Source organism: Ipomoea nil, unplaced genomic scaffold (genome assembly GCF_001879475.1).
Source record: "Ipomoea nil cultivar Tokyo-kokei standard unplaced genomic scaffold, Asagao_1.1 scaffold1509, whole genome shotgun sequence".
NCBI lineage: Eukaryota > Viridiplantae > Streptophyta > Magnoliopsida > Solanales > Convolvulaceae > Ipomoea > Ipomoea nil.
This window is the reverse complement of record NW_017617937.1, coordinates 3,644,489-3,659,377: the sequence shown is the minus strand read 5'-3', so window position 1 is coordinate 3,659,377 and position 14,889 is coordinate 3,644,489. Positions and strand designations below refer to the sequence as shown.

The 14,889-nt window shown below is 36.1% G+C and overlaps 2 protein-coding genes across 2 annotated transcripts; both read left to right on the top strand.

Annotated features, from left to right (window-relative positions):
* Positions 1 to 993: 993 nt before the first annotated feature.
* LOC109189049 (germin-like protein subfamily 1 member 13) lies at positions 994 to 1,997 on the top strand. The gene is made up of 2 exons (XM_019339752.1): positions 994 to 1,167; positions 1,279 to 1,997. Exons 1-2 carry the CDS (start codon positions 1,044 to 1,046, stop codon positions 1,839 to 1,841), a joined length of 687 nt encoding a protein of 228 aa, XP_019195297.1. The 5' UTR covers positions 994 to 1,043; the 3' UTR covers positions 1,842 to 1,997.
* Positions 1,998 to 4,457: 2,460 nt separating this feature from the next.
* On the top strand, positions 4,458 to 5,558 carry LOC109189046 (germin-like protein subfamily 1 member 13). Its single transcript, XM_019339749.1, has 2 exons — positions 4,458 to 4,648; positions 4,810 to 5,558. The coding sequence occupies exons 1-2, from the start codon at positions 4,519 to 4,521 to the stop codon at positions 5,370 to 5,372; spliced, it is 693 nt and encodes a 230-aa protein (XP_019195294.1). The 5' UTR covers positions 4,458 to 4,518; the 3' UTR covers positions 5,373 to 5,558.
* The last annotated feature ends 9,331 nt before the right edge of the window (positions 5,559 to 14,889 follow it).

The following is a 14,889-nucleotide window of genomic DNA, read 5'->3' as shown; positions in this document are numbered from 1 at the left end:
AACTACTCTAAAGTTTAAAACAAATTTATGATATTAAATTTATTTCACTAAATATTATAAGGAAAAACCAATCCTAGAAAATGAAGCATATTATACCTGATCCCTACGCAACCTAAATGCCTAAGCTAACTCTATTTTCAAACATATATAATCATATTTCAAGGATTTACTTTGATGTCATCACTTGCTGCAATATTTTCAAATGGTACTTATAACATTTGGTGGACTACTTTCAAAAACCACCAATTATGAATGTTTCTTCTAGCTAGGTGGCCGCTTGAATGTTTCATAACTCGTGGTAAATAATGAATGCATGATTTGTCCCTAGTAAAACATTGCAAAATATAGTATTAATTTTGTAAGATTATGAGAGTTTTGGTTGTGTTGGACAGTGAGTCGAATCCAACATCTTATCAATTAAAACGTGACATTAACTGATACGCAAGTATAATAAAATAAAGTTTCGTCTTCTCTATTAGTTATAACTTTTGGCATAATAATAAGCGCTTAATTCCGATAATTGGTATCATAACAGATAACTTAAGCTAATTAGCTTGTTCATAAACTAAAACATAAGACGAGTTAGATTTCCATGAACATCATATCATGCTCGACATGGGATTAATCACAATGGATTCATACTATTGTTTTTAATTTATTAGGATGTCTCACTTAGTGCTTAAAGAGTAATAATCTACGTGCTTAACAACTAATAAAATGAATTTTGGGAGTTGGAGAAGGAGTAGTTCCAAGCTAAGAAGCTAATGACCAATTAGAAGAGTTCACTGTAGTACGTACACATATATGATTGTTCAATTCTTGTAGTTGGTGATGAGAGATTACAAAATTTCAAAAACTCAATAAGGCTTGAGGAAAAAGGAATTGAATTAGTAATCCCATAAAAATACTAATTCTTCATTATACCTATAAATTGGTGACTAAGTCTTAGAAGACATGCCTATAAATAGCCACCCCTCCCATGCTTAGTTCTTCACCACCTCAACAAGTTTTAGTTTCTCTTACTCTATTCTTCTTTGCTAAACATGGCTCTTAGGTTTCTTTTGTTTGCCATTGCCGTTATGGCTTTGGCATCTTCATTTGCCAATGCTTCAGATCCTGATCCTTTGCAAGATTTCTGTGTTGCAATTAATGATCCCAAGGATGCTTGTAAGTATATCCAAATAAATTGTCTCAAGTCGTTTTATTTTGATATATAAGCTAATTAAGTTTCTATTTATTACAATGTAACCCTTTTCGTTTCTTTATTTGAGTTTGCAGTGTTCGTGAATGGAAAGTTTTGCAAGAACCCAGATGATGTCAATGCGGATGACTTCCTTTTCCGGGGCCTTAATAAGCCTGGAGACACGAACAATCCACTTGGTTCTAAGGTGTCAGCAGTGAATGTGGCCAATTTAACCGGTCTAAATACTCTTGGCATTTCAATAGCTCGTATTGATTTTGCACCCTACGGTCTCAATCCTCCCCACACCCACCCTAGAGCAACTGAAGTCATCGTAGTCTTGGAGGGCACCCTCTACGTTGGGTTCGTTCTTTCTAACCCGCCACCAGGAATGAAGAACAAGCTCTTTACAAAAACATTATACCCCGGAGATGTTTTTGTGTTCCCAGAAGGTCTCATTCATTTCCAATTCAACATAGAAAAAACCCCAGCAATTGTATTTGCTGGTCTAAGTAGCCAAAATCCAGGAGTGATTACAATTGCCAACGCAGTCTTCGGTTCTGATCCACCAATCAATCTAGATGTTCTCACTAAAGCCTTCCAAGTTGAGGACAAAGTGATTGAATATCTTCAATCACAATTTTGGTATGACAACAACTAGAATCGAATTAAGCTGGTACACATTGAAGGTTCTTCCTTCACTGGATACATAATTAGTAAAGTAATAAATAAACCGCCCTTGCTATGGTGCGCTTATAAACTCATACGTACTGAATGTTATGATTGAAATATAATCTCATACTGTATTTTGTTATTTTGACTTTGTGTGGAAGTATACCGGTATTGCCTACTTCATATATCTTATTTTTGTTTTTGTTTTAAAAGATCGAATAATCAAATACAGTTTGAAAACATTCAAAAAAAAAAAAAAAATACAGTTTGAAAATTCTAATTAGCAAGTAATCAACAAGCACATCAAACATTGACCACTACTCAATGAAACTCACATGTTTATAAGATTAATGTACATAAAATACATAAATTAAATACTTACAATAGCGAAATATAGAATTTTAGTTGTTTATTTATTTTTTTGCATCGTGATAAGTTCTTGATCATGACAAAATTTATACATATAACTTTCGATACAAAAAATATTTAATTTTACTTTTGATTTATGGGAAAACCCACAACTACTACTTGGAGGTGTACTCTAGGTGAAACCCGCCTTGTGACCCTAGTCGATAAAGAATCACAATGAGGTAAACCAGCTTAGGTTGCGCATAACTCATCAACTTAAACCAAGAAATCCAATACATAACTCCGATGAAAAGCCAAACTTAGAAATATTATTGTTACTAAGCTAACTTTCTGATCAACTGACATGTATTCAATTTTACCGGCCATATTGTTTGGGGAAGAGATCGATATTAAAGGTTAAACATAAATTATTTAAATTAAACAGATAGTAACGTGTTTTCAAAAAAAAAAAAAAAAAAAAAAAAAGACAGTAACGTATAAATTTCAAATATATTTTGTGTAAATTTGACCTAGTTATGACTTATGAAGACATACATTGAACTATGGGGTAAACCCAACCAAATTGGGTGATAATCAAAACTTCCAAATTCAATTCGTGTGGAAGCAATCGGCAAATTATGCTGTGCATCCGGCACCATGCATGGTGCATACGGATGCAAAAACGACGTTGTTTTAATAAAACGCGCGTCTCCCCTTTAAAAAAAAAAATCAGGTTCGATTCCCAGCAACAACATATGAACTAAAATTTCATAATCGATGAACTATAATTCAATAATCGATGAACTATAATTCCATAATCGATGAACTATAATTCCATAATCTAATCTATGAACTAAAAATTCCAGAATGAATGAACTAAAATTCCATAATCTATAAACTAAAATTTCAGAATCGATGAACTATAATTCCATAATCGATGAACTATAATTCCATAATCAATGATCTATAATTCCATAATCTATGAACTAAAATTCCAGAATGAATGAACAATATAATGTTGTTGCTGGGAATCGAACCTGAATTTTTTTTAAAGGGGAGACGCGCGTTTTTTAATAAAACGACGTCGTTTTGGCATCCGTATGCACCATATGCACAGCATAACGATTGGAAGCAATCTATTTGCCCTTCTTAATTAGTTTGAGCTAATTAACTATAAGCGACATAGGTTGATTTATCTTCTTGTGATCTTTTACCAGTTAAGGCAACAAGACGAACTTCATCTAATCTAGAGTGCATATATGTTTAGATAGTGAGATTAATATGTATTTGTAATTTAAAAGTGGAATAAATTTCATTAAAAAAAAAAAAAACAAAGCAGGTGTGGAGACTCGGAAAGGATGGAAATAAAATATTTTTGGGCGTTAATATAAGGGTCATTATATACATGGCATATTATACTATGGAACATGGTCTATATTGCAATATGGTCATATGAACCTTAATAAATAATGTTCATTTTTAATATACTGAATGTATATTATTTGTGTATTGCAGATTTATTATTTAGTAGTATATCAAATAATGAACTTTTACTACATAAAAAATGTACCTTCAAAAATTAAATATTTAATGTATTAATAATGAAACTTTAGTATATTAAAAATGTAAGTTAATGATCTACCTTACAAGGTGAACAATAATCCATGGTGTCCTTATCCATATTAACATGATCTTTGACTGTAGGTGTATTAGAAGATTAAACTTTAATAAATTATAGTATAATAATAGTTGACTTAGTTTGAAACTTTGAATCAATCCAAATAGGCCGGGTTATGCATGCGTCAAATTAAAATAGTTTGGAAATGGGACAATTTCAACCTGAGATAACCCCACAACAGATATTAGATTTTTTTTTTTTTTTTTTTTTTGGAGTACTACTAACTCAGTTATAATATAGTAGGTATATGTTCATAACAGCAGGTATTAGACATTAGATATTGTTCATATTGGTGTTATTTAATAATATCGATGGATTGTTTGGTACGTACACAATAGATATTAGTTCCAATAAGCTAACAAATGACCAATTCCGAAAGTTCACTGTAGTACGTACAGATGATGTTTGTTCAATTCTTGTAGTTGGTGATGAGAGATTACAAAATTTCAAAAACTCAATAAGGCTCGAGGAAAAATGAATTGAATTAGTAATCCCATAAAAATACTAATTCTTCATTATACCTATAAATTGGTGACTAAGTCTTAGAAGACATGCCTATAAATACCCACCCCTCCCATGCTAAGTTTCTCACCACCTCAACAAAGTTTAGCTTCTCTTACTCTATTCTTCTCTGCTAAACATGGCTCTTAGGTTTCTTTTGGTCGCCATTGCCGTTATGGCTTTGGCATCTTCATTTGCCAATATTAATGCATCAGATCCCTCCCCTTTACAGGATTTCTGTGTTGCAATTGATGAGCCCGAGAGTGCTTGTAAGTATATTCAAATAAACTGTGTTAAATAATTTTCTTTTGATATATAGGCTAAGTTTCTATTTTGTTATATATAGTACATTAAATTTACTTCAACCGCGATATGTATAGTACTATTTATTCCAATGTAACCCTTTTCGTTTCTTTATTTGTGTTTGTAGTGTTTGTGAATGGAAAGTTTTGCAAGAACCCAGATGATGTCAATGCGGATGACTTCCTTTTCCGGGGCCTTAATAAGCCAGGAGACACGAACAATCCGCTTGGTTCTAAGGTGTCAGCAGTGAATGTAGCCAATCTAACCGGTCTAAATACTCTTGGCATTTCACTAGCTCGTATTGATTTTGCACCCTATGGCCTCAACCCTCCCCACACCCACCCTAGAGCAACTGAAGTCATTGCTGTCTTGGAGGGCACCCTCTACGTTGGTTTCGTTCTTTCTAACCCACCACCAGGAATGAAGAACAAGCTCTTTACTAAAACATTATATCCGGGAGATGTTTTTGTGTTTCCAGAAGGCCTCATTCATTTCCAATTCAACATAGGAAAAACCCCAGCCGTTGCGTTTGCTGCTCTGAGTAGCCAAAATCCAGGAGTGATTACAATTGCCAATGCAGTCTTCGGTTCTGATCCACCAATCAATCCATATGTTCTCACTAAAGCCTTCCAAGTTGATGACAAAGTGATTAAATATCTTCAATCACAATTTTGGTACGACAACAACTAGAATCGAATTAAGGTGGTACACATTGAAAGTTCTTCCTTCACTGGATGCATAATTATTAATAGTAATAAATAAACCGCCCTAGCTATGGTGTGCTTATACTGTATTTTGTTACTTTTACTTTGTGTGGAACTATACGTGTATTTTCTACATCATATATCTTCTTTTTGGTGTTTGTTTTTATTTTTTTGCAACTGTCTAATGAACTCACATGTGTTCAATTTTACCGGCCATATTGTTTGTGGAAGAGATCGATAGTAAAGGTTAAACAAAAAATATTATATTTAATTAAATAGACAGTAACGTATAAATTAAAAATATTTTTTGTTTAAATTTGACTTAGTTATGACTTATGAAGACATTGAATATGGGGTAAATCCACCCAAGTTGGTTGATAATCAAAACTTTCAAATTCAATTCTCATAGGGGCGGTCTATATATAATTTGAACTTCTTAATTTGAGCTAATTAACTATAAGTGATGATTTATCTGTTGATTCGTTTGGGATGTGCGACTGCCAACCAAACCTCTGGACACGCTGCTGCACTGCTTGATTAGTTTGGGATGTGTGAAAGCTAACCAAAGCTACTGGACAAGAAATATGCTGCACTTATAATTCGCATGTGACATGCAAAATCCAACCAAAGCTACTGGACAAAATTGATGATGCAGTGCTGACTCGCTTGTGATGTGCAAAAGTCACCAAAAGCTACTGGATATAAATGATGATGAATGACGCAAGTGCTGCTGCAATATCGAACAAGCTACTTCTGCTTTGAACAAGCTGATTTCGAACGGCAATAGATGTAGGATGTATTATTAGGATTATATATGTGTCGTGTATGTTATACACTTCCTTAAAAGCATTTGCGACCAGGGTATCGCTACTTTCGACAGGAAAACACAGAATCACAAGAACATGTATTTTAAGAATTCTCAGGTAATCTCTTCTTTTCAGTGCCCTTGATGTTATGAAGCAGTGGGTTTATATACTAGTTGTATGAAAACCACTCCTCCATTACAAGCCAAATGAGTCCTATAAAGAGGGAGAGCAAGAGAAGGATCTCCACTAATCATCCACACACACCTCACGTTTCTGTACATGGTAAAAAAATGTGCGGACCAAAACTTTGACCCCACCACACCGCGCGTGCCACGCGCGGGATCTCCCCTTGTTCCCTCTTCATAATACTTCAAGCCATTTAAAATAAGTGGTAATTTAAATAGTGGGAGATAGAAAGGTAGATAAGCAATGTGGGACAAAGCCTACTCTTTAAATGTCCCCAACAATCCCCCACACATTTAAAGTGGTAATTCAATACCGTACCAACCTGAGTGTACATTCGAGTTAATTTCCATATCAGTGTATAAGACTTGAACTGACATGTAGTGGAGCCAAGTAACTCTTTTCCCGAGAGTGAATAAGATCTTGAACTCATCGGTCAGTCGAGTTTTGAACTTAGTTGCACTCATTAACTTTGTACCAGTCCCTGTCTCGTCTATTTCTACATATAGACATTTTAATCTGTCAAGTCTATCTCTGCATAGACTACCTGTAACAGGCTACAGACTTGTCACTGTTTTTTTTCCCAGTTTTGTAAGTCTTTCCGTGATCTCATATGCCCATCATATGTGGTGCATCACGAATTTCTTACCACATTGGGTTTCGAACCCATTTCCCTTGACGTATCAAGGACGGTCTTACGATTTAGACCTTTAGTGAAGGGGTCTGCTATATTCTTTTCAGATCTCACAAATTCCATTGTGATTACCCCATTCAACATTAACTGCCTTACAGACTCATGTCTGACTCTTATGTGTCTTCTTTTGCCATTATAGACACTGTTTTGCGCAACACAGATGGCAGTTTGTGAGTCACAGTGTATTGGAACTGCAGGTGCCGGACACCCCCACAATGGCACGTCTGCCAGTAGGTTTCTCAGCCACTCTGCTTCCTGGCTTGCCAGATCTAAAGCTATAAATTCAGCTTCCATCGTTGATCTGGCAATGCATGATTGTTTTGATGACTTCCATGAGACAGCGGCTCCACACATAGTGAATACATATCCACTTGTTGAGCTTGCATCATCGCCACCATTTACCCAATTTGCATCGCAATACCCTTCTAACATAGCTGGAGACCCTTTATAGTCTAGACCCCAATATACTGTGCCTCTTAGGTATCTTAGTACCCGTTTTAGTGCATCCCAATGTAAGTCACTCGGGTTGTGGGTATAGCGACTTAGTTTATTTACTGTGTATGCAATGTCGGGTCTAGTGTAGTTCATGAGGAACATCAGACTACCGATTATTTTTGCATACTCTTCTTGCGACACACTATTCTCTATGTTTTTTGACAATTTTACACTGGGATCGTAGGGGGTCTTGGCTGGAGTTACATCATAACTCCCAAACTTCTTTAGAAGTTTCTCCGTATAATGACCTTGAGATAAGAGGTAACCCTCCTTGGTTTTTGTGACTTTTATCCCAAGTATCACATCTGCCTCCCCTAGATCTTTCATGTCAAACTTTTCACATAGATTCCTTTTCGTGTCTTTTATAGTCTCAATATTAGGACTAAAGATTAACATGTCATCTACATAGAGACATATGATCACAATGCTAGACTTGCTCTCTTTAGTATATGAGCAGGCATCTGACCGGTTAGTAGTATAACCCAGGTCTACTAAAGTTTTATGAAATTTTTCATACCACTGCTTGGGGGCTTGTTTCAAGCCATACAGAGATCTCTTGAGTCTGCATACTTTCCCTTCTTGACCCTATCTACGCATCCGGGAGGTTGTTCCATATAAATTTCTTCTTCGAGTTCACCATTGAGAAACGCAGTTTTCACATCCATCTGGTGAACCAACAACCTGTGTAGAGATGCTAAAGCAAATAGAACACGAATAGTTGCTATTTTAGTTACCGGTGAGTAAGTAAAGAAATAGTCCTCACCGAATTTCTGTGTGTAGCCTTTTGCCACTAGTCTGGCTTTAAACCTTTCAATTGAGCCATCTGGTCTCAATTTCCTTTTAAAGATCCATTTGCAACCGATAGGTTTGCAACCTCTTGGTAGATTCACTAACTCCCAAGTGTGATTAGACTGTATGGAGTCTAATTCATTTTTGACAGCCTCTTTCCATAATGTGGAATCTACTGAGCGCATAGCTTCTTGAAAGGTTTTTGGTTCTTCCTCTAGGACCAATTGACATATGAACTGGTCACAAATCTCATTTATGTCTTTCAATTCTGTTAAGTATGTTATGAACTCAGAACCAAAATTTTTCTCTATTCTAGCTCTTTTACTCCTTCTTGGTTCCTCAGTAGGGTTTGAGAAACTCGGAAAAGAGTCCGTAAAATTCTGTTGAAGGCTAACATCAGATGCGAGATAAGGTGATTTCATAGGAAAAACAGTTTCAAAGAAAATAGCATCTCTAGCTTCACACATTGTACGATTTTCTAAGTACATGAATCTATATGCAGCACTGTTCTCAGCATACCCAACAAAGATGGCATCCGTCGTTTTAGGTCCCAAGTTGGGCCTTTTGAAGGACGGTAGTCCTACTTTTGCTAAGCAGCCCCATACTCTTAGGTAACTAAGGTTTGGGGCATGCCCCTTCCAAAGTTCATAGGGTGTTTTATCAAACCCTTTGTGCGGTACTCTATTTAGAATGTGGTTTGCTGTTATAGCAGCTTCCCCCCACAAAGAGTCCGGAGCACCTGAACTGATTAGCATTGCATTAATCATCTCCTTGAGAGTTCGATTTTTCCTCTCAGCAATGCCATTTTGTTGGGGAGTGTATGGTGCAGTAACTTCATGTATAATGCCAGAACTTTCACATAGTGTTTTAAGAGAATTTGATTCATATTCTCCCCCTCTATCAGAACGAAGCCTTTTTATCTTTTTGTCTAATTGGTTTTCTACTTCATTTTTAAAAACCACAAATTTCTGTTCAGCTTCGTCTTTTGATCTCAATAGATAAAGTTTTGTGAAACGCGAAAAATCATCAATGAACGTAATGTAGTAACGTTTTCCACCTTTACTTTCAGTGGTTTTGAAATCGGCTAAATCCGAGTGAATCAGTTCTAAAATTGATGTTTTTCTATTACATACTGTTGAGAATGAACTTCTAGCAAATTTTGATTCAACGCAAATTTCACATTGTGTGCATGCTTCACTTGACAATTTTGGCAACAAATTCATGCTCTTTAGCCTGTTTAAACATTTGGTGCCAATGTGTCCTAATCTATCATGCCAAAGATTTAAAGAAACAACTATATAAGCAGAAGAGGAAGATTTATTATTGGCAACATTGTTTGAAATGAGATCACATTTAGTAGAGCCTACTCTAGCAACTTGATTTCTAGCTACAGAGGCATCTAACACAAAAAGGCCAGCACGAAAATATCCCTTTCCCAGGTATTTCCCACAGTGAGTTAGAACCAAACGGTCAGACTCGAAAACCATTTTTATTCCAGCCTTATTCAATAGGCCTCCGGAAATAAGGTTTCTACGCAGGGAAGGGACATATAGCACATTTTGCAATAACAGAAGCTTTCCTGAATAAAGCATTAACTCAATTTTCCCTCTACCACTTACCTTAGCGATACTGGAGTTTCCCATAAAAACTTGTTCATCCCCGGTGTTGAGCTCGAGCACCTTGAACAGGTCCTTGTTGTTGCAGAAATGACGGGATGCTCCCGTGTCCACAACCCACTCATCTGGATCTCCTACCATGTTTGCTTCAGTTATTACAGCTGCTACCATTTCGGTACCTTCTGGATTTTCCACCATGTTAGCTTGGTGTTGTTGTCCTTCATTGCTTGGCTTTTGACCGGTTTGGTTTGTTGAGCCTTTCCTGTGATAGCAGTATTTGGCTTTGTGCCCACGTTTTCCACAAACGTAACATTCTGGGTTGTTTTTCCCTTTTTTCTGAATTTTACCGTTTTTGACACGGTTATTATTGTTTGGTTTTGAGCCTTTCTTTTGGTTTCTGGCACCTTCCCCAGGCTTTGACCTGTTAGAACTCCCACCCATTTCAACTACATTAGCATTAGTATTGTCAGAAAAATTACCTGATTTTTGAACCAGGCGATTTTCTTCCTCTATATTGATTGTGTGGATTAGTTGTTGCAGGGTGTGATTCTTGAGTTCATGTTTCGACTTGTTCTTGAAGTCCAGCCACGAGTCAGGTAGTTTATCAACCAAAGCGTCGGTCAAAAAGGCATCATTAACCACAGCCCCTTCAGATGTCATATCAGCCACCAAGTTTTCAAAGTCGTGTACTTGTTCTGTAATCGGCTTGGCATCCGTCATTTTGAAGTGTAGCCAGCGATTCACAGCATATTTTCGTCTTCCAACGTCATCAACGCCATATTTTTCTTTCATCATCCCCCAGATCATTTTTGCAGACTTATACACTGAAAACATATCAAAAAGTGGATTACTCACCCGTTGGAGAATTAACGCGCGTGCAGTTTTGTTGTCTTTCTCGTATTTTGTACGAGATGCTTGGAGAGTCGTGGACGACTGCTCTGGAGTCGACTTTGCAGCAGTTGAGTCTGCTGAAGTGGCCTGCGTTTCCGTGGTTGTAGCAGTTTTCTCAGTTGACTGCACCACAACCTCAGCAGGCTTCTCAGGATCTTCAAAAATGACATAGTCCACATCTTTGGACTCCAGAAGCATCAAGACCTTACCAGCCCATCTCTTGTAGTTTAAACCCCCCGTGAGAGGTTCAATGGGAGCAACATCAGAGTTGTTGTTCGTCGACTGTGACATAGCTGATCAAATGCTTTTAATTGTTGATTCGTTTGGGATGTGCGACTGCCAACCAAACCTCTGGACACGCTGCTGCACTGCTTGATTAGTTTGGGATGTGTGAAAGCTAACCAAAGCTACTGGACAAGAAATATGCTGCACTTATAATTCGCATGTGACATGCAAAATCCAACCAAAGCTACTGGACAAAATTGATGATGCAGTGCTGACTCGCTTGTGATGTGCAAAAGTCACCAAAAGCTACTGGATATAAATGATGATGAATGACGCAAGTGCTGCTGCAATATCGAACAAGCTACTTCTGCTTTGAACAAGCTGATTTCGAACGGCAATAGATGTAGGATGTATTATTAGGATTATATATGTGTCGTGTATGTTATACACTTCCTTAAAAGCATTTGCGACCAGGGTATCGCTACTTTCGACAGGAAAACACAGAATCACAAGAACATGTATTTTAAGAATTCTCAGGTAATCTCTTCTTTTCAGTGCCCTTGATGTTATGAAGCAGTGGGTTTATATACTAGTTGTATGAAAACCACTCCTCCATTACAAGCCAAATGAGTCCTATAAAGAGGGAGAGCAAGAGAAGGATCTCCACTAATCATCCACACACACCTCACGTTTTTGTACATGGTAAAAAAATGTGCGGACCAAAACTTTGACCCCACCACACCGCGCGTGCCACGCGCGGGATCTCCCCTTGTTCCCTCTTCATAATACTTCAAGCCATTTAAAATAAGTGGTAATTTAAATAGTGGGAGATAGAAAGGTAGATAAGCAATGTGGGACAAAGCCTACTCTTTAAATGTCCCCAACATTATCTTCTTGTGATTTTTTACCAATTAGAGTCACAAGGTGAACTTTGTCTAGAGTGCACCTTTAGGTAGTTAGAATAATATGTATTTGTAATTTAAAAGTTGAATAAATTTCATTAAAAAAAAACCAGAAGCAGGTGCGAAGACTCGGAAAAGATGGAAATAAAATATTTTCGAACGTTAATATAAGGGTCATTATAAACTCGGCAAATTATACAATGGACCATGGTCCATATTGCAAGGTAAACTATTAATAAATGTTAATTTTTAATATACTAAACATACATTATTTGTATACTGAAGATTTATTATTTAGTAGTATATCTTTCATTTTGGGGGCTACTCTCTTTTTCCACTACACATTCTCTCTACACTTAGAATCTTCTCAACTCTCTCTAGAAAATAGAAGAACAATAATGAATAAAAAGGCCCCTTTAATTTGAGCTACATTTTCAAGATCATCTCTCATTTGTTCATACAATTTACATACGCATTATAGATATACAAAATACATCAAGCAATATACGGTATCAAGTATATTACGTTAATGATCTACCTTACAAGGTGAACCATAATCTATATATGGTATGATGTTTGTATATACACAGGTGTCCTTATCCATATTAACATGATCTTTGACTTTAGGTGTATTAGAAGATTGAACTTTAAGGCTCTGTTTGACAGAACTTATAGCTTATTTTAAGTTACTAATAAGCTATAAGCTTTGTTAGGTAAGAGCGCAGCTTATTTTAAAACGCAACCTTAAGGTAGAGTTTCAAAAATAAGTTAGTAGCTTCCTAACTTTTTTTTTTTTAAATCCTTATCATTTTAAATAAATGAAATTTTTACCTCTCCCAATTAAAACCATTTTGGCTATTTGTCTTCTCTTTCTGGCCTTTCGAAAGGGATTTTCCTAACGAAAAAGCTTTTAATGCCGTCTGTTGGGAAAAATCCCTCCACTTGTGACAAATAAAATCACAACAAGAGCGCAAATACGAGATGGTGCAAAACAACCAAAATAAATAACAGACACAAGGGACACAAGATTTACGTGGAAAATCCCAAAATCACGGGGAAAAACCACGGACCACCACCAACACAATATTCCACTATAACAAATCTTGGATGCAAAGTTGCTGGCTACCACCCGAGCCAAACACCCTAAAAATCATCAAATACAACAACTAGGCCAAATACAATATATCACGTTCACGGGCCTAAAAAAGGGATACCAACTCGTACTCAAAATATTCAACCACCACGAACAAGGTGAAAAGAATACAAATATTACGAGCTTACCCAAAACGATGATGCCTGGAACAAACACTGACCTCTACAAAATATTTGATGAAGAAAAGTACCCCAAAGATCTTCGGCAAACCTCACGACAAATTCATCAGACGTGCGACAAAACCTGCCGACACACGCCGCCGCCGTGCCACCAAAGAAGCTAGGCAAACCCACGACAAAGTAGCACAAAAAGAAGAAGAAATAGATGTTGCTCCTTCAACTGCTGCATACGGCCGTGCAAAGAGAAAGAAAGAAAACTGAATTTTTCTTTCTTTTTAGCCTACTGCTTCTGCCGAAAAATACAAAAGGAATATATGTAGTATGTAGAAGTGTCTGGTGTAGTGGTGAGGAAACAATGAATTTTCCCTCCTTTTATAGATGCAGGTAGCCACCTTGGAAATAAATAAAGTTAATTAATTCCTCAACTTCCTCCCATAAACCTTAGGAAACCTCTTCCCAAGTTCCCTTAGGAAACCCCTTCCCATAATCCTTAGGAAACCTCTTCCCATAATCCTTAGGAAATCTATTCCCATAATCCTTAGGAAACTTCTGCCCAACAACTTCATCCCAACATCCACTCTTTAACTTCTACCCAATAACCCATTCTCCAACCCAAACAATTGTCAGCAAACTTTTCCATCAAGCTAACAAATATTGCAGTGGAATAGGCTTGGTCCAAAATGAGCTATTTACCACATAGGAGGGAAGCCCCAACCCAACACTGCTCAAAATGACATGATGTTTAATGTGCTTGAGCAGCATCCAGATTACGTTTCTCATGATGAACTTCAAGATTCAAGTAGTAATATCTCAACAATATTGCTACTTCATTATGAGATGCTAGATCATAATGATTATGGTAATAGTTTCATTTTAAAATGTTAAATTTTAATATGTTAACAAATCTATTCAAATTTTATAAAGATGTCATTTTTAATCTTTTTATATTTATTGGCTTATCAAAAAGCTAATTTACCGGATATACTTTTGAGCATAATCAGCTAGCTTAACTACTCTTCAATTTTAAGCTTCTAACTTATAATATTTCAGCTCTCAGCTATATTTTTAACTAGGTTTGACAAAAATAGCTTAAGAAACTATAGTACAAGATTAGTTAACTTGACTTAGTTTGAATCAATCCAAATAGGCCGGGTTATGCGTCACAATAGTTGTTAGGAAATGGGACAGTTTCAACATGAGATAACCCCACAACAGATATTAGATAATGTTAATATTGGTATTATATTATTTAATAATATTAAGTATAATGAAGCTAAGTATATTTTTTCTTGTACATAATATTGTCGATGAACTAACAAGTATTCATGGATGTTGATAACATATATCCAATTGCATCAACAACGTACAACTAACATGTTCTTATTAGTCTTTCAACAAAAAAAAAAAAACATGTTCTTATTAGTATTTGTTCAAAATGGGAATTGTAGTTGTTGTTGAGGTTGCAAACTCTCTATGATTAATTGTTGAAGAGGTTGTCGATTTTACTCGTATAATTATAAACTTCACATATTATTGCATATAGATCGAGTATTTTTAAATTAAATGTTATTGTCAATACTACTCGATACAATTATGTATATATAATATATATAATAAAATTTGGTATGCA